The 16,148-nt window shown below is 40.8% G+C and overlaps 1 protein-coding gene across 4 annotated transcripts in view; it reads right to left on the minus strand.

The window, feature by feature from the left end:
* Positions 1–16,148, minus strand: part of FSTL5 (follistatin like 5) — a 1,350,822-nt gene that overhangs the window by 609,517 nt on the left and 725,157 nt on the right. For all 4 annotated transcript variants that reach the window (XM_069744171.1, XM_069744169.1, XM_069744172.1 and 1 more), the window contains one exon: positions 10,684–10,880. In XM_069744171.1, coding sequence (XP_069600272.1) covers positions 10,684–10,880 — 197 coding nt within the window. The remainder of the gene's footprint in view (positions 1–10,683; positions 10,881–16,148) is intronic.

Here is a 16,148-nt window from a genome sequence, read left to right on the forward strand (position 1 = left end):
CTTTTCAGGAAGCACTGCACCACCAGGTTTAAGGTGTGAGCCAGGCAAGGAATGTGTTTCAGTTGGGAAAGGGAGATGGCAGCCATGAAATTCCTTCCGTTATCACTCACTACCTTGCCTGCCTCAAGATCTACAGTGCCCAGCCACGACTGCGTTTCTTTCTGCAAGAACTCGGACAGAACTTCCGCGGTGTGTCTGTTGTCGCCCAAACACTTCATAGCCAATACAGCCTGCTGACGTTTGCCAGTAGCTGCCCCATAATGGGAGACCTGGTGTGCAACAGTGGCAGCTGCGGATGGAGTGGTTGTGCGACTGCAGTCTGTGGACGAGCTCTCGCTTCTGCAGGAGGACGAAGAGGAGGAGGAGGGGGTGCGAACGGCTACAGCCAATTGTTTCCTAGACCGTGGGCTAGGCAGAACTGTCCCAAACTTGCTGTCCCCTGTGGACCCTGCATCCACCACATTTACCCAGTGTGCCGTGATGGACACGTAACGTCCCTGGCCATGCCTACTGGTCCATGCATCTGTTGTCAGGTGCACCTTTGTGCTCACAGATTGCCTGAGTGCATGGACGATGCGCTCTTTAACATGCTGGTGGAGGGCTGGGATGGCTTTTCTGGAAAAAAAGTGTCGACTGGGTAGCTCGTAGCGTGGTACAGCGTAGTCCATCAGGGCTTTGAAAGCTTCGTTTTCAACTAACCGGTAGGGCATCATCTCTAACGAGATTAGTCTAGCTATGTGTGCGTTCAAACCCTGTGTACGCGGATGCGAGGCTAAGTACTTCCTTTTTCTAACCATAGTCTCATGTAGGGTGAGCTGGACTGGAGAGCTGGAGATCGTGGAACTAGCGGGGGTGCCGGTGGACATGGCAGACTGAGAGACGGTGGGAGATGGTATTGTTGCCACCGGTGCCCTAGATGCAGTGTTTCCTACTACGAAACTGGTGATTCCCTGACCCTGACGGCTTTGGCCTGGCAAAGAAACCTGCACAGATACTGCAGGTGGTGCGGAAAATGGTGGCCCTACACTGCCGGAAGGGATGTTGCGTTGCTGACTAGCTTCATTGGCCGAGGGTGCTACAACCTTAAGGGACGTTTGGTAGTTAGTCCAGGCTTGCAAATGCATGGTGGTTAAATGTCTATGCATGCAACTTGTATTGAGACTTTTCAGATTCTGTCCTCTGCTTAAGGTAGTTGAACATTTTTGACAGATGACTTTGCGCTGATCAATTGGATGTTGTTTAAAAAAATGCCAGACTGCACTCTTTCTAGCATCGGATACCTTTTCAGGCATTGCAGACTGAGCTTTAACCGGATGGCCACGCTGTCCTCCAACAGGTTTTAGCTTTGCCACGCGTTTTGGGCAAGATACGGGCCCGGCAGATGGAACCTGTTGCGATGTTGATGCCTGCTGCGGCCCCTCCTCCTCCGCTTCAGAACTGCTGCCGCCTGCACCCTGTTCCCCTAATGGCTGCCAATCGGGGTCAAGAACTGGGTCATCTATTACCTCTTCTTGTAGCTCGTGTGCAACTTCGTCTGTGTCACCGTGTCGGTCGGTGGTATAGCGTTCGTGATGGGGCAACATAGTCTCATCAGGGTCTGATTCTTGATCAGCACCCTGCGAGGGCAATGTTGTGGTCAGAGTCAACGGACCAGCATAGTAGTCTGGCTGTGGCTGTGCATCAGTGCACTCCATGTCAGATTCAACTTGTAATGGGCATGGACTGTTAACTGCTTCACTTTCTAAGCCAGGGACGGTATGTGTAAAGAGCTCCATGGAGTAACCCGTTGTGTCGCCTGCTGCATTCTTCTCTGTTGTTGTTTTTGCTGAAGAGGACAAGGAAGCGACTTGTCCCTGACCGTGAACATCCACTAACGACGCGCTGCTTTGACATTTACCAGTTTCACGAGAGGAGGCAAAAGAGCTAGAGGCTGAGTCAGCAAGATAAGCCAAAACTTGCTCTTGCTTCTCCGGCTTTAAAAGCGGTTTTCCTACTCCCAGAAAAGGGAGCGTTCGAGGCCTTGTGTAGCCAGACGACGAACCTGGCTCCACAGCTCCAGACTTAGGTGCAATATTTTTTTTCCCACGACCAGCTGATGCTCCACCACTACCACTACCCTCATTACCAGCTGACAATGAACGCCCCCGGCCACGACCTCTTCCACCATACTTCCTCATTGTTTTAAAAACGTAAACAAACTAACAGTATTTGTTGCTGTCACACAAATTACACGGTGAGCTATAACTTCAGTATGATTTAGCTACCCCTTTACAGGTGAGTGAGACCACAACGAAAATCAGGCACAATGTTACACACTCTGTTGTTGGTGGCAACAAATGAGAGAGATGCCACACACGCAGGACTGTCACTGAAGCACAAATGTAAATATTAATCTCCCACTGATTTGATTTATTTTTTTTTTCAGGGAGACTTTAGGAAAAAAAAAAATAGAATAAAATGATTTTTTCAGGAAGAATTTAGAAACCAAAGAAAATAAAATGATTTTTTCAGGGAGAATTTAGAAAACAAATAAAACAAAAAAAGGCTTTCTATGGCCCACTGAGTGAGAGATGACGCACACAGGAGTCAGGAGTGGCACACAAGCCCAGAGGCCAATATTTATCTCCCACTGATTGATGTAGTGATTTTTTCAGGTAGATTTTGGAACCCAAATCAAGCTAAAAATATAATAGGCTTTCTATGGCCCACAATTGGAGAGAGAGAGAGAGATGGCACACCCAGGAGTCAAGACTGGCACACAAGCAGAAAGGGCAATATTAATCTCCCACTGATTTGTTTTTTTTTTGTTTTTTTTTTCAGGGAGACTTTAGGAAAAAAAAATAGAATAAAATGATTTTTTCAGGAAGAATTTAGAAACCAAATAAAATAAAATGATTTTTTCAGGGAGAATTTAGAAAACAAATAAAAGAAAAAATAGGCTTTCTATGTCCCACGGAGTTAGAGATGACGCACACAGGAGTCAGGAGTGGTACACAAGCCCAGAGGCCAATATTGTTCTCCCAATAATTGATGTAGTGATTTTTTCAGGTAGATTTTGGAACCCAAATCAAGCTAAAAAAATAATAGGCTTTCTATGGCCCACAATTGGAGAGAGAGAGAGAGAGAGATGGCACACCCAGGAGTCAAGACTGGCACACAAGCAGAAAGGGCAATATTAATCTCCCACTGATTTGATTTTTTTTTTTTTTTTCAGGGAGACTTTAGGAAAAAAAAATAATAGAATAAAATAATTTTTTCAGGAAGAATTTAGAAACCAAATAAAATAAAATGATTTTTTCAGGGAGAATTTAGAAAACAAATAAAACAAAAAAAGGCTTTCTATGGCCCACTGAGTGAGAGATGACGCACACAGGAGTCAGGAGTGGCACACAAGCCCAGAGGCCAATATTTATCTCCCACTGATTGATGTAGTGATTTTTTCAGGTACATTTTGGAACCCAAATCAAGCTAAAAAAATAATAGGCTTTCTATGGCCCACAATTGGAGAGAGAGAGAGAGATGGCACACCCAGGAGTCAAGACTGGCACACAAGCAGAAAGGGCAATATTAATCTCCCACTGATTTTTTTTTTTTTTTTTTTTTTCAGGGAGACTTTAGGAAAAAAAAATAATAGAATAAAATGATTTTTTCAGGAAGAATTTAGAAACCAAATAAAATAAAATGATTTTTTCAGGGAGAATTTAGAAAACAAATAAAAGAAAAAATAGGCTTTCTATGTCCCACGGAGTTAGAGATGACGCACACAGGAGTCAGGAGTGGTACACAAGCCCAGAGGCCAATATTGTTCTCCCAATAATTGATGTAGTGATTTTTTCAGGTAGATTTTGGAACCCAAATCAAGCTAAAAAAATAATAGGCTTTCTATGGCCCACAATTGGAGAGAGAGAGAGAGAGATGGCACACCCAGGAGTCAAGACTGGCACACAAGCAGAAAGGGCAATATTAATCTCCCACTGATTTGATTTTTTTTTTTCCCCAGGGAGACTTTAGAAAAAAAAAATAATAAAAAAAAAAGATTTTTTCAGGAAAAATTTAGAAACCAAATAAAATAAAATGATTTTTTCAGGGAGAATTTATAAAACAAATAAAACAAAAAATAGGCTTTCTATGGCCCACTGAGTGAGAGATGACGCACACAGGAGTCAGGAGTGGCACACAAGCCCAGAGGCCAATATTTATCTCCCACTGATTGATGTAGTGATTTTTTCAGGTAGATTTTGGAACCCAAATCAAGCTAAAAAAAATAATAGGCTTTCTATGGCCCACAATTGGAAAGAGAGAGAGAGATGGCACACCCAGGAGTCAAGACTGGCACACAAGCAGAAAGGGCAATATTAATCTCCCACTGATTTGTTTTTTTTTTTTTTTTTTTCAGGGAGACTTTAGGGAAAAAAAAATAGAATAAAATGATTTTTTCAGGAAGAATTTAGCAACCAAATAAAATAAAATGATTTTTTCAGGGAGAATTTAGAAAACAAATAAAACAAAAAAAGGCTTTCTATGGCCCACTGAGTGAGAGATGACGCACACAGGAGTCAGGAGTGGCACACAAGCCCAGAGGCCAATATTTATCTCCTACTGATTGATGTAGTGATTTTTTCAGGTAGATTTTGGAACCCAAATCAAGCTAAAAAAATAATAGGCTTTCTATGGCCCACAATTGGAGAGAGAGAGAGAGATGGCACACCCAGGAGTCAAGACTGGCACACAAGCAGAAAGGGCAATATTAATCTCCCACTGATTTGTTTTTTTTTTTTTTTTTTCAGGGAGACTTTAGGAAAAAAAAAATAGAATAAAATGATTTTTTCAGGAAGAATTTAGAAACCAAATAAAATAAAATGATTTTTTCAGGGAGAATTTAGAAAACAAATAAAACAAAAAAAGGCTTTCTATGGCCCACTGAGTGAGAGATGACGCACACAGGAGTCAGGAGTGGCACACAAGCCCAGAGGCCAATATTTATCTCCCACTTTTTTTTTTTTGTTCCAGGGAAAATTTATAAACCCAATAAAAAAAATAATAAATAGGCTTTCTATGGCCCACTATCTGAGAGACAGAGAGAGATGGCACGCTTAGGACTGGCACACAAGCCCAAAGGCCAATATTAATCTCCCTTTTTTTTTTAAGGGAGAATTTATAAAACCAAAAAAAAAATAAATAAATAGGCTTTCTATGGCCCACTATCTGAGAGAGAGAGATGGCACGCTTAGGACTGGCACACAAGCCCAAAGGCCAATATTAATCTCCCACTGATTGATTTATTGATTTTTTCAGGTAGAATTTAGAACCCAAATAAAGCAAAAAAAAAAAAAATGGCCTTTCTCTGGCCCACTGAGTGAGTGATGATGCACACAGGAGTCAGGAGTGGCACACAAGCCCTGAGGCCAATATTTTTCTCCCACTGATTGATGTAGTGATTTTTTCAGGTAGATTTTATAACCCAAATCAAGCAAAAACTAAATAGGCTTTCTATGGCCCACTGAGTGAGAGATGACACAGACAGGGATGGCACTCTAGCAGAAATGTCAATCTTAATCTCCCACAAAAAAAAAAAAAAAAACAGGGAGTGTCCTTCAATTACTATCTCCCTGCAGTAATCTCAGCCAGGTATGGCAGGCAGCAATAAGGAGTGGACTGATGCACAAATTAAATAAAAAGTGTGTACAAACCAAAAAGATAGCTGTGCAGAAAGGAAGGAACAAGAGGATTTGTGCTTTGAAAAAAGCAGTTGGTTTGCACAGCGGCGTACACACAGCAATGCAGCTATCAGGGAGCCTTCTAGGGCAGCCCAATGAGCTACAGCGCTGAGGGGGAAAAAAAAAAATGTAGCCTCCACTGTCCCTGCACACCGAAGGTGGTGTTGGGCAGTGGAAATCGCTACAGCACAAGCGGTTTGGTGGTTAATGGACCCTGCCTAACGCTATCCCTGCTTCTGACGAAGCGGCAGCAACCTCTCCCTAAGCTCAGATCAGCAGCAGTAACATGGCGGTCGGCGGGAACTCCCCTTTATAGCCCCTGTGACGCCGCAGACAGCAAGCCAATCACTGCAATGCCCTTCTCTAAGATGGTGGGGACCAGGACCTATGTCATCACGCTGCCCACACTCTGCATTTACATTCATTGGCTGAGAAATGGCGCTTTTTGCGTCATTGAAACGCGACTTTGGCGCGATAGTCGCGTACCGCATGGCCGACCCCGCACAGTCGGCGACTTTTGAAAATGAACGACCCGTTTCGCTCAACCCTATGCAGCACTAATGTCACACTGACAGCATGGTAGCCAATCCGTGAGCTTGTAGATGGAACGTCCCGCTCATAAATACTGAGCTCATCTCACTGACTGCTGTGTGGACAGGAATGACGTGAGTGCCGCAGCCAATGCTAAACACTAGGAGCAGCGGTGGAGGATTGTGGGTGGATCTGAGGGAGGTGAGTACAGTGCAGTTTATTATTTTTTAGCAAACTGCATCAGGGATAGAAATTGTTTGAAAGGGGACAAACCCATAAAAACAAGGCAGGGATATCATATTTATCAATCAGACACCATTTGTGTACTTACACATCTTGTGAAAATTTGTTTATTGCATTTGCTTTTTTTAATAACTTTGCTCCATTTATCCCCTTCACACCGCAGCCCTTTTTCGTTTTTGAGTTTCTGTTTTTCGCTCCCCTTCTTCCCAGAGCCACAACTTTTTTATTTTTCCATCAATATGGCCATGAAAGGGCTTGTCTTTTTGTGGTATAAGTTGTATTTTTGAACGACACCATTGGTTTTACCATATAGTGTACTGGCAAACAGTAAAAAAAAAATTCCAAGTGGGGTGAAATTGCAAAAAAAGTGCAATTCTACAACTGTCTTTTGGATTTTTTTCACCATGTTCACCAAATGCTAAAACTGACCTGCCATTACAATTCTCGAGGTCATTATGAGTTTGTTGATACCAAACAGATCTAGGTTCCTTTTTATTTAAGTGTTGAAAAAAAAATCTAAATTTGTAAAAAAAAAAATTGCGTCATTTTCTGAGAGCCGTTGCGTCTCCATTTTCCGTGATTTGGGGCTGGGTGTGGGCTTATTCTTTGTGAGCCGAGCTGGTGTTTTTTTATTGATACCATATTGGTGTGGATATGATCTTTCAATCACCCGCTATTGCATTTTAATGCAATATTGCCTCAACAAAAAGACTGTAATTCTGGCGTTTTTACTTTTTTTTCGCTATGCCGTTTACCAATTGGATTAATTCTTTTTAGATCTTGATAGATTTGGCGATTCTGAATGCTGCGATACCACATATGTATATTTTTTATTGTTTTATTTTGAATGAGGTGAATGGCGGTGATTTGAATTTTTTAAAATTATTTTAAACTTTTCTTTACTTTTCACTTGCTTCAATAGTCTCCATGGGAGACTAGAAGCTGCAATCTTCTGATCACCTCTGCTACACACAGGCAATGATCACAACGCCTGTGTGTAGCAGAAATGCTCACTTGCTATGAGCGCTGTCCACTGGGCGGCGGTCATAGTAATCAGGCAATGACGCCTACCGGGGTCAGCTGCAGACCCCAGGTTGTCATGCCAACCCATTGGCGGCCTGCGGTCATGTGACACAGGCGCCGAGGGGCTGGATTAGTGGCGCGCTTCCAGCACTATCACAATAAATGCCGCTGTCAGAGATTGACAGTGGCATTTAACATATTAACAGCCGCGGGTTGATCATGATTCCACCTGTGGCTATTAGGGAAACATGTCAGCTTTTCAAAACTGATGATATATGCCAGGAAAGATGTATGCTCAGCGCCAAAGCCCACATCAAAGGGAGACACACGACATGTTGTGAAGGGGTTAATATTTACACTATATTATTTACTTCTTATATTTTAACTAATTTACATAATTTGTGAAAGAGTCAGTTTTAAGCCCATGTACCAAAATGAATCTGATAAACAAGTAATTACTTGTAGCAGTTGATATTTTATATCATGCTGTTCGAAAGTCATCATGACAGTCTGTAGATTAGAGTCAAGAACCATTTTTGTTGTATCATCATTTTATCATTTTTTGCTGTCTAAACTCCTCAAGCATTAACATTGTTTTATGGGCTTAATTAAAACTCTTGAAAATCAGCCCCTAATGTTCTTATACCTGGTTATGCAGCATAAAATCTCAGCTGACAACTTGTCTGAATCTACAGGATGGAAACTTATTTCCTTATAGCTAGAATTTACAGGAGTAAATATAAAGTCAAACTTTAAACACCTAACATAGCATAGAGCAAAGCTGACAACTGAGAAGATGGTGGTGACAGGCAGGGCGTAATGATGAAGGCTGATGCACTTTACATGCAGAAATGCCCCCAATGCACTTTCATCCTCTTTAGAAGAGATGAGTGGATCAAGCATAATGCAAAACTCAAATTCGCCCTCTTTGCTCATTTAATCCCTGGAAGTCTAATTAGTATTCTCTGTGAATTTAATATCTTTTATAATGCTCTGGGATCTCTCTAGACCTCAGTTCATGATAAACATGATTTCTAAAAAAAAATAATAAAAATAATACAAATTATTACACCCACCTCACTGCTCACATGCTGATCCCTGTGTTCCTCACCACCACCCAACAGGTCCATGTCGCATCTTTGGATCAGCATTGGCAGCAGTAAAATGCCCTGATCTTTGGTTGCTATTCCAAGTCTTCCAGGTTTGCTAGGCCCAGGAGGGTGCTCGCCAAGGTTGTGGCACACATGGTGACATCATATGTCTCAATGTAGCCCTTGACCATTTGCAGATACACGCACAAAACATGGAAGCCTTAGCTTAGTAACGAAGGTGGGTGGCAGTGAGGAGCGGAGGGGCTGGAGAGGTGAGTTGCTTTTAATGCTACCATCTTGTTCAATCCACAAGGGACAATCTGCATTAGGCTATGTTCACACGTTGCATTTTTGCTGGGTTTTTTTTTGGGCTGCATTTTAAATGGTAATTTTAAGCTGCATTTTCCAGTAAAAGAATAAGCTATGAGATTTTAGAAATCCCATGCACACATTGAGTTTTTTTCTGACTGATTTGGAAAAATGCTGCGTTTTTGCAAACTGCACAGGTCACTTCTTTCAGCGGTTTTGCAGATTTTTTTCATCCATAGAAAGTGCTACAATGTAGCAAACACACAGCAAAAAATACAGGCATTAGGTATTTGTGTTTTGGGTGTGAAAACCTTAATGAATTTGCATAATGTTTTTTGGGGAGCACTAAACTTTATCAGCATGCATAAGAGACATTAAAAAACACAACAAAACCTGTTTTTTGTAAGCAGCTTCTTTACTGCCAAGAGAACAGGTTTTGCCTACAGAAATAAAACGCAGCTAAAACACAGTGTGTGAACATGGCCTTATTTCCTCAGCTCTACTCTTTAGCATATATTTGCAGAACAGGGTTTGATAGCACTAAAAAAGCACTTTTGGGTATACAAATATCATATTTCTTGCATGTTCTAACCATGCATGTCCATATATTCATGTAGGAGGTATAAAGTTATTAACAGATTACCTTTGAGTATAGGGTAATAATTGTGAAAAACACTCTTTGTGTTTCCTGGTACAGATAAGATTAAAATTATGGATCATATTTGATTAGAATAATATCTAACATGGATCTGGATAAGTTGGAAACTTGGGCTGAAAGGTGGCAGATGAGGTTTAACAATGATAAATGTAAGGTTATACACATGGGAAGAGGGAATCAATATCACCATTACACACTGAACGGGAAACCACTGGGTAAATCTGACAGGGAGAAGGACTTGGGGATCCTAGTTAATGATAAACTTACCTGGAGCAGCCAGTGCCAGGCAGCAGCTGCCAAGGCAAACAGGATCATGGGGTGCATTAAAAGAGGTCTGGATACACATGATGAGAGCATTATACTGCCTCTGTACAAATCCCTAGTTAGACCGCACATGGAGTACTGTGTCCAGTTTTGGGCACCGGTGCTCAGGAAGGATATAATGGAACTAGAGAGAGTACAAAGGAGGGCAACAAAATTAATAAAGGGGATGGGAGAACTACAATACCCAGATAGATTAGCGAAATTAGGATTATTTAGTCTAGAAAAAAGACGACTGAGGGGCGATCTAATAACCATGTATAAGTATATAAGGGGACAATACAAATATCTCGCTGAGGATCTGTTTATACCAAGGAAGGTGACGGGCACAAGGGGGCATTCTTTGCGTCTGGAGGAGAGAAGGTTTTTCCACCAACATAGAAGAGGATTCTTTACTGTTAGGGCAGTGAGAATCTGGAATTGCTTGCCTGAGGAGGTGGTGATGGCGAACTCAGTCGAGGGGTTCAAGAGAGGCCTGGATGTCTTCCTGGAGCAGAACAATATTGTATCATACAATTATTAGGTTCTGTAGAAGGACGTAGATCTGGGGATTTATTATGATGGAATATAGGCTGAACTGGATGGACAAATGTCTTTTTTCGGCCTTACTAACTATGTTACTATGTTACTATGTTACTATGTTTTTCTGTAATTCCCAGAAATCAATGAATTGAGAAGACGATTTGTAGAATACTATATTCTTGAATGTTGGCTTAGAAGGACAAATAAAGGTTTGGATCATAATTTGTATAACAGCATGTGAGTAACAGAATTATGTAACCTTTAATACCTGCGATAATTCATTAGCATCCACCAATCCATTGCTATCTTCATCAAAATACTTAAACATTTGGTCAGCCAATGTTTTCTTTAGAGCAAATGTGTCCAGATTTTCCTTCTCAGTTTCCTTTCTGATATTTCTCTGGTTCTGTGACTCCAATAAGGCATTCTTCATCTTGCTGTATTCTGTGGCTTTACACTTGTCTCCTGTAAAGAAAAAAAAAAAATCATCAGCTGACTGATAATTCATTCTATATGCGTGTAATTTCTTTTATTCATCAATGTCTTAAAATAATGAAAGTTGATTACTTAGAAAAACTGAACTCCAAGAAAAATTAGAATGCCGCATAAAATGGCTGTAGGAGGCCAAACACCATTGGTTAATACAAAACGAACAGCATGTCTGAAAATTTGATTAACCCCTTTACCCCAAAGGTGGTTTGCACGTTAATGACCTGGCCAATTTTTACAATTCTGACCACTATTCCTTTATGAGGTTATAACTCTGAAATGCTTCAACGGATCCTGATGATTCTGACATTGTTTTATCAAGACATATTGTATTTCATGTTAGTGGTAAAATTTATTTGATATTACCTGCGTTTATTTTTTTTAAAAATGGAAATTTGGCAAAAATGTTGAAAATTTCGCAATTTTCCAACTTTGAATTTTTATGCCCTTAAATCACAGAAATATATCACAAAAAATACTTAATAAGTAACATTTCCCACATGTCTACTTTACATCAGCAAAATTTTGGAACCAAAATGTTTTTTTAGGGAGTTATAAGGGTTAAAAGTTGACCAGCAATTTCTCATTTTTACATCACCATTTTTTTTAGGGACCACATCACATTTGAAGTCAGTTTGAGGGGTCTATATGATAGAAAATAGCCAAGTGTGACACCATTCTAAAAACTACACCCCTCAAGGAATGTTTAACAAAAAATGAACATTTAACTTTTTTTCACAAACAATTTATTTCAGCTCCAATTTGTTTTATTTTACCAAGATTAACAGGAGAAATTGGACCCCAAAAGTTGTTGTACAATTTGTCCTGAGTACGCTGATACCCCATGTGTGGGGGTAAACCACTGCTTGGGCACATGGCAGAGCTCAGAAGGGAAGGAGCGGCATTTGACTTTTCAATGCAAAATTGGCTGGAATTGAGATCAGACACCATGTCGAGTTTGGAGAGCCCTGATGTGCCTAAACAGTGGAAACTCCCCAATTCTAACTGAAACCCTAACCTAAACACACCGCTAACTCTAATCCCAACCCTAACCATAACCTGTAACCACACCCCTAACCTGAATACGCCCCTATCCCTAATCCCAACCATACCCCTAACCCTTAAACACCCCTAACCCTAATCCCAACCCTAACCACACCCCTAACTCCAACACACCCCTAATCCTAATCCCAACCATAACCCTAACCACACCCCTAACCATGACACACCCCTAACCCTAATCCCAACCGTAAATGTAATCCAAACCCTAACCCATCCCTAACTTTAGCCCCAACCGTAACCCTAAATTTAGCCCTAACCCTAACTTTAGCCCCAACCCTAACCCCAACGCTAATGGGAAAATGGAAATAAATATTTTTTTATTTTATTATTTTTCACTAACTAAGGGGGTGATGAAGTGGGGTTTGATTTACTATTTATAGCGGGCTTTTAGTGGATTTTTATGATTGGCAGCTGTCACACACTAAAAGATGCTTTTTATTGCAAAAAATTGTTTTTGCATCTCCACATTTTCAGAGCTATAATTTTCCCATATTTCCACAGAGTCATGTGAGATCTTGTTTCTTGCGGGACGAGTTGACGTTTTTATTGGTACCATATTCGGGCAAGTGACATTTTTTGATCGCTTTTTATTCTGATTTTTGTGAGGCAGAATGACCAAAAACCAGCAATTCATGAATTTCTTTTGGGGGGCGATTATACCATTCCACGTTTGGTAAAATTGATAAAGCAGTTTTATTTTTCGGGTCAGTACAATTATACCTCATTTATAGAATTTTTTTATGTTTTTTTGCTTTTATACGATAAAAACTATTTTATATAAAAATAATTATTTTTGCATCGCTTTATTCTGAGTACTATATTTTTTTGCTGATGACGTTGTATGGCAGCTCGTTTTTTGCGGGACAAGGTGACATTTTCGGTGGTACCATTTTTTTATATCCCTCTTTTTGATCGCATGTTATTCCACATTTTGTTCGGCAGTAAGATAATAAAGCGTTGTTTATGGCTCTTTTTTATGGTGTTCACTCAAGGGGTTAACTAGTGGGAGTTTTATAGGTTGAGTCATTACGGATGCGGCAATACTAAATATGTGTACTTTTATTTGTTTTTTTATTTAGATAAAGAAATGTATTTATTGGAACAATATTTTTTTTTCTTTATTTAGGATTTCCTTTTTTTTTTTTACACATGTAAATGTTTTTTTTATTTGTTTACTTTGTCCCAGTGGGGACATGACAATATAGTGCCAGACCCCTGATCTGACACTGCAGTGCACTGTGTCAGATCAGTGATCTGACAGGCACTGCAGGAGGCTTGCTGGCACCTGCTCTCAGCAGGCTCATGCAAGCCGCCTCTCTGCAGGACCCAGAAGCAGCCCCGTGGCCATTTTGGATCTGGGACCTGCAGGAAGGAGGACGGAGGAGATGCTCAGAGCAACGCGATCACATTGCTTTGCTCCGAGGGTCTCAGTGAAGCATGCAGGGAGCCCTCTCCCTGCGCGATGCTTCCCTATGCCGCCGGAATGCTGTCTGTGACAGCTCCTGGCACATAGTGCCGGATGTCAGCTGCGATCAGCCACGCTTTCCCCGTGAGCGCAGCTGATCGGTGATGACGTACTATCCCGTCGGTGGTCATACGGGCCCATACCACCTCGACGGGATAGTACGTCAGATGTCAGAAAGGGGTTCATATGAATGGTCCATCCATCCATCCAACCCTGATCTTGCTTCATTGATAGATCTGGACTTACAGGATGTAGACAAGGGGTTAGATGGATGGAAGGCAAGCAAGTGAGAAGGTGCTCTGAATTATTTTGTCCTGTTCATAGTTGCTGAGCTTGGTTTAAACAGTCATTCTGTGCTGACAGATCCCATTAGATGTATAAAAAAAACTAATTATAGCAGGTTTTAAGTGTTAATTTTCCTTACTAAAATACTGCTATAAATTACCCATGAAATGAATGGCCAACAATGGTCATTCAGAAGAAGAGTTTCAAATTTGTTTCCTTCATTGCATATTTGAGCATGTGAAAAAAAATTGTTTAGGGAAGACAGTCTCTCTCCAAATAGATAAGCAAGTAACACTATAAAAGATTTTTGGAAAAACTTGTCATAATACTTTAGGAGAAATATTCATGTGTTTTATGCAGCCTAGTCTTAATGCTGTATTACATGTACGAGGGGCGATCCAAAAGTAATGATAATCGGTTATTTCTATTGCACACAGAAATTAAAATAAAATGTTTTCTTCTCTCTTAGGCACCCACTAGTCCAGGAAAAAAAATAACTTAAATAGACCATAATTCCCGGGAGCTACATTCATTTGAATATGAACTGCCGATGAGTGAACATCAAAATGGAAATGAACTAGCTCAGAGCTCTCATCAAATACCTCTGCTTGAAAAAAATGACTACCAAAGACATACACAGCGACTTGGTGGAAGCATTGGGGGACTCTTCTCCTCCATATTCCACAGTTGCATGATGGGCCAAGGAAATTAAGCTGGGAAGAACATCGACGGAAGATGAACATCGCGAAGGACGCCCATTCACGTCCCTCAATGAAGAAAACGTGAAAAAAGTTGAAGAAGTTGTATTGGCAGATTGAATAGTGACTATCAGGCATGTAGCTGAGGTCACAGTTATCTCATATGGCAGTATTCAAAGAATCCTTGCAAAAGAATTGCATATGAGAAAGGTTTCCGCGCGTTGGGTGCCAAAAATTTTAACCGACGAGCAAAAGAAGAAACGAGTTGACATTTCAATAGCAAATCTCGAAAAGTTCCAAGCAGACAAGGAAAAATTTTTGTCACGTTTTTTGACCATGGACGAGACCTGGATCCACCACTTTGATCCCGAAACTAAACAACAATCGACGACATAGAAACGAGCCGATGAACCGACACAGAAGAAATTCAAAGTGTCAAGCTCAGCAAGGAAGGTTATGGCGTCCGTTTTTTGGGATGCTGAAGGAATTATTATGGTGGACTATTTGGAGAAGGGAGCCACTATTACAGGCTCCTACTACGCAGAACAAATAAGAAGATTGCGGGAGGCTATCAAGGAGAAAAGGCGCGGCAAACTGCGGGCTGGAGTGCTGTTTCACCAAGATAACGCGCCGGCTCACAAAGCTGCAGTTGCCATGGCTACCATTCAAGAAGCGGGCTTTGAAATGGTGGAACACCCCCCTATTCACCAGATCTAGCCTCCAGTGACTTCTTTCTCTTTCCTCGGCTCAAGGAACACCTCCGGGGCGAGAAATGTGACGACAATAGCGACGTGATAACCGCTGTTGGGGATTTTTTTGAGGGTCAAGATCAAGAATTTTTTTCGAAGGGAATTCTAAGTTTAGAAAAGAGATGGACTAAATGTATAGACTTGTTAGGAAACTATGTAGAAAAAAAAATTCATTGTGTTTAGTATTGATTATCATTACTTTTGGATCTCCCCTCGTATGTACTACAGTTTCTAGAAAGAAGTGTCAAACCGCTGCACGGCCAGCTCTACCCTACCTACTGTATCCTCACCCATCCCTTGTAGATTGTGAGCCCTCGCGGGCAGGGTCCTCTCTCCTCCTGTACCAGTTGTGACTTGTATTGTTCAAGATTATTGTACTTGTTTATTATGTATACCCCTCCTCACATGTAAAGCGCCATGGAATAAATGGCGCTATAATAATAAATAATAACAATAATAATAATAATTAAGTTGAATGAGTTGGCCTTCTGAATTTTTAATTTGTATTTATAGAAGAATTTAAAAGAACAGATATAACCTATACATGTATTTCTTTGCATTCCACATTCCTCCCTCCACATTGTTTCATGATGAAGTAGTAGCAGAAAAATATATTTTACAGATGTGTGAAAATTATGAACGCTGCCATCATTGATAATAATCTGCAAATGCAAATAAAAATGCAAAAATTTTTCATGAAAACTACAGTAGACATTCTAAGCAAAGCTTGAGAGTGGATTGCATTGATAGTCATGTGCATGCTGTAGAGTGATGTTTAGAGTGACTCAATGATGATGAATCAAAGGAAAAAAAACTGCAAAGCATACAAAAATACAGAGTTTAATGTTTTAAAACAGTGGTGCTAAATAACTCAGTCAGCTCAACACTACGGTATGTTTATGTTAGGACTGGCGGAACGCACCAAGAAAGGTGATATAGATGCGTTCGCAGTCCGGGGTCCACCGTGCAGGTGAAAACCTGCTGC

Source organism: Ranitomeya imitator, chromosome 1 (assembly GCF_032444005.1).
Source record: "Ranitomeya imitator isolate aRanImi1 chromosome 1, aRanImi1.pri, whole genome shotgun sequence".
Taxonomy (NCBI): domain Eukaryota; kingdom Metazoa; phylum Chordata; class Amphibia; order Anura; family Dendrobatidae; genus Ranitomeya; species Ranitomeya imitator.